The sequence below is a fragment of the Diplotaxodon limnothrissa genome, linkage group LG2, assembly GCF_057381915.1.
Source record: "Diplotaxodon limnothrissa isolate DT_005_m linkage group LG2, D_limnothrissa_male_GT1.1, whole genome shotgun sequence".
Lineage (NCBI taxonomy): Eukaryota > Metazoa > Chordata > Actinopteri > Cichliformes > Cichlidae > Diplotaxodon > Diplotaxodon limnothrissa.
In genome coordinates, this window is record NC_140597.1 from 3450190 (window position 1) to 3453005 (window position 2816).

Consider the following 2816-nt stretch of genomic DNA (forward strand, 5'->3'; position numbering starts at 1 on the left):
GTAATATTTCTTTTTCAACATTACAAGAATGACTGTGTTTCAGTCTTAAAATAATACAACACAGTACACAGAACCAGAAAAAAAGAAGTTTCTTATAAAAAGAAGTTCTTGGGTCTCTCTTCATGTTTACATTTGCAACTGATCTGCGGAGTGAGATTACTTGGTAAAAATGTAGGATTAGATATCACTCTGCAATTTTGTTTGTCTGAAACAAGCCCCTGTTGTAAATGAGACACCAGGTCTCAACCTGTATGAAAAAAGGTTCAATTATAATTAAAAATTGAAAATGCACTTACATTAAGACAATTTCAAAGCAAATTAAGTAACATGCTTTCCTTTCCTGCACTGTCGTACAAATAAACACTAGATTTGTTTTTCTTGGAGTGGGGGGCTGTGGGGGTTAGTTTTTAACAAAGATGGAAAAAGAAAAATTAGAAAAGAAATAAGAAAACAAAGGGTGCCAAAGAGTGACAAATAAAAGTCCCAAAACTTAATTTAAGGTTTATTTTAATATTAAGGAGATGCTCAACAATGTCATATTCATTTAACTCAACATTTAGGAGAAAACAGTGTCCTCGGTATGCTCTCTTGTCCTTCTTCCTCGTGTTTTTCTTTCAGAGAAACTGAGCGCAGCGTAGTTTATATCATCATCAGCTTCAGTCTGTGCAGTAACAGAAAGAGTATACAGTACACAAACATGTAGAAGAGGATGTGGAACTGTGCATACATATTTAACCTACACAAAATCTGTTTGATTACTTACTGGTTGGTACAAGTTGTCAGTTTGTACTTCTGTTGTATCACTTTTTATTTCTAAGATAAACAAAAATAATAACAATAAATATATGATAGTGAAATGCACTTAATGTGACATTTCTCCTCTGATGTTTTTTTTTTTTTTTTACAAAAGTCTTACTTACATAAATGTATCATTCAAGTGAAGCGATAAGTTAAGTTAATGAGAAGTTAGATTGTTTAATGAGGTACACAAAGAAATAACAACCATTATGGAGCGCTTAAACATTAACAATTAGTACAATAGTTGCCTCCTTGCAGTTTTACAGCAAACTTGTTTTTATGATTTTATACATAAATGTTAAGCTACTGACAACACTTACCTTTACATTTTTTGCATACCCTTCGGTTGCAGATGAAGAAAAGATTTCCAATGACCGAAATGGCAAAACAGGTTATTAATATTACAATTCCAATAAATACCAGTCGTGTTGTTTTCTCTACAAAACAAACAAAAAAGGTTTTATCACTGATCTTGATATGAGCGTGTTTTAAGTACAAACTGAAAAGTACTTTAGACAAAATCAGGCACAGATACCTTGAACATCCAGTGTAGTTCCATTTCCAAATAATATCTCCCCACATGTGGCCACAGCACAGTAGTAAGTCCCAGCATCAGAGGAGCTGACGTTCTTAGAGAAGCGATAAACACATCCATCCTGAGGGTCAGATCTTTTCTCACATTGATCAGTTCTGTTTCCATGAGTGTAGATGATGTTTGGAAGAGATTTATTAGATCCATCTCTGAACCAGAAAACATTATGATGTCCTGAACATGTGTTGTTCTCAGAATTTGTCAGAACTGAACACTGAAGAGTTGCTGTGTCTCCTGGACGGAGTGGATTTGATTCTGTCGGCTGCTGTACAACAATATAGTTTGATGTCCTTTCAGTGTTTCCTGTGTAATACAAAATGTAATACAAGTAAATTATTCACCACATTCTCAGAGGCATTTAATAATTTTGTAAAAGTTGGTCAGTTCATTACCTTTTACTAACAAATATGTCCCACTCCATTCAAGTTTAATCCAGGTGTCTATTCCACAGTGATACATTCCCTCATCCTCTTGGGCTACATTCCAAATGGTCAGGTTGCTAAAATCTTTACTATTATGTGCAGAAAATCTTGACTGAAAAAACTCTGAAGAAGGTTTTCCAGAAAGTGACACTAATAATTTAAGAGTATCCCCGACTCTCTGCTTGTACCACTGAACCTTTCTGCTGCCGAGCTCTTCATTTGGTAAAACACATGTTAATGTTGCTGTTTCACCAACATGGACTGTTTTCACTGGAACCAGAGAATCTGCGGTAAAAGAAAACGTTCAGTTTTTATGTTATTATCTCTCTTATTATCTCTACGTCTATCTATATATGAATCTATTCAACATAAATAATACGTTCAGTTTGGTCAGATGGTCAGATAAAACAAAAACAAACAGAAACAAATCCCCCCTTACTTCCTTGATGAAGAAAAAGCAATGTAATCCATAAGACGACCATCTTGAGAATGTGCTTTGGGGTTTTTCAGTAAGTTACGAAGGGGAAATGAGCACACTGGGTTAGACCATAAAATGCATCCGATTGGTTAAAACAGAAAAGACTTAAAATACACTTCCTGTCACATTGGTCTCTCTTCAGCATTTTCTAACTCTTATTATCTCTGTTTAATCTCCCGTTGCAATTTTTCTTATTATTTACTGTTAATTTTTGACTATTTCTGTCTGATTATAATTCACGTTCTCAAATGTTCAGAACAGAAAACACAACATGCATGACTTCTACGACTGGTTGTGGTGTGTACTGCAAGAAATACCTAAAATACATCAAACTCAGCACTTCAAAAGAAATTTGCAAGCTGTATGTTTCATTGGTGAGGCGCCATGACATTTCGTTCTTCAGAAGAGCTGAAAAGCAGACTGAACAGCGATACATGGTTTAGCTTCTTGAAAAAACAAAACTAATGTGTAATTTGTGGAGCAAAACCATTCACCAGAACTCAATTACTCACTTTTTAACACTTTC

General features: G+C 34.6%; 1 protein-coding gene across 1 annotated transcript; it reads right to left on the reverse strand.

Annotated features, from left to right (window-relative positions):
* Positions 1-556: 556 nt before the first annotated feature.
* LOC146638042 (signal-regulatory protein beta-2-like) lies at positions 557-2294 on the reverse strand. The gene is made up of 6 exons (XM_085365798.1): positions 2252-2294; positions 1783-2097; positions 1334-1693; positions 1119-1235; positions 764-813; positions 557-661 (listed from the first exon to the last, which is right to left on the reverse strand). The coding sequence occupies exons 1-6, from the start codon at positions 2292-2294 to the stop codon at positions 557-559; spliced, it is 990 nt and encodes a 329-aa protein (XP_085221924.1).
* Between the last annotated feature and the right edge of the window lie 522 nt (positions 2295-2816).

What these genes read in the sequence shown, in the direction of transcription:
- LOC146638042 (XM_085365798.1), bottom strand. Translation starts at nt 2,294, where the DNA reads ATGGTCGTCTTATGGATTACATTGCTTTTTCTTCATCAAGGAA. An exon ending in GCTTTTTCTTCATCAAGGAA is followed by an intron (nt 2,098 to 2,251) that starts GTAAGGGGGGAT and finishes CTTTTACCGCAG; the next exon opens with ATTCTCTGGTTCCAGTGAAA. An exon ending in GACATATTTGTTAGTAAAAG is followed by an intron (nt 1,694 to 1,782) that starts GTAATGAACTGA and finishes TGTATTACACAG; the next exon opens with GAAACACTGAAAGGACATCA.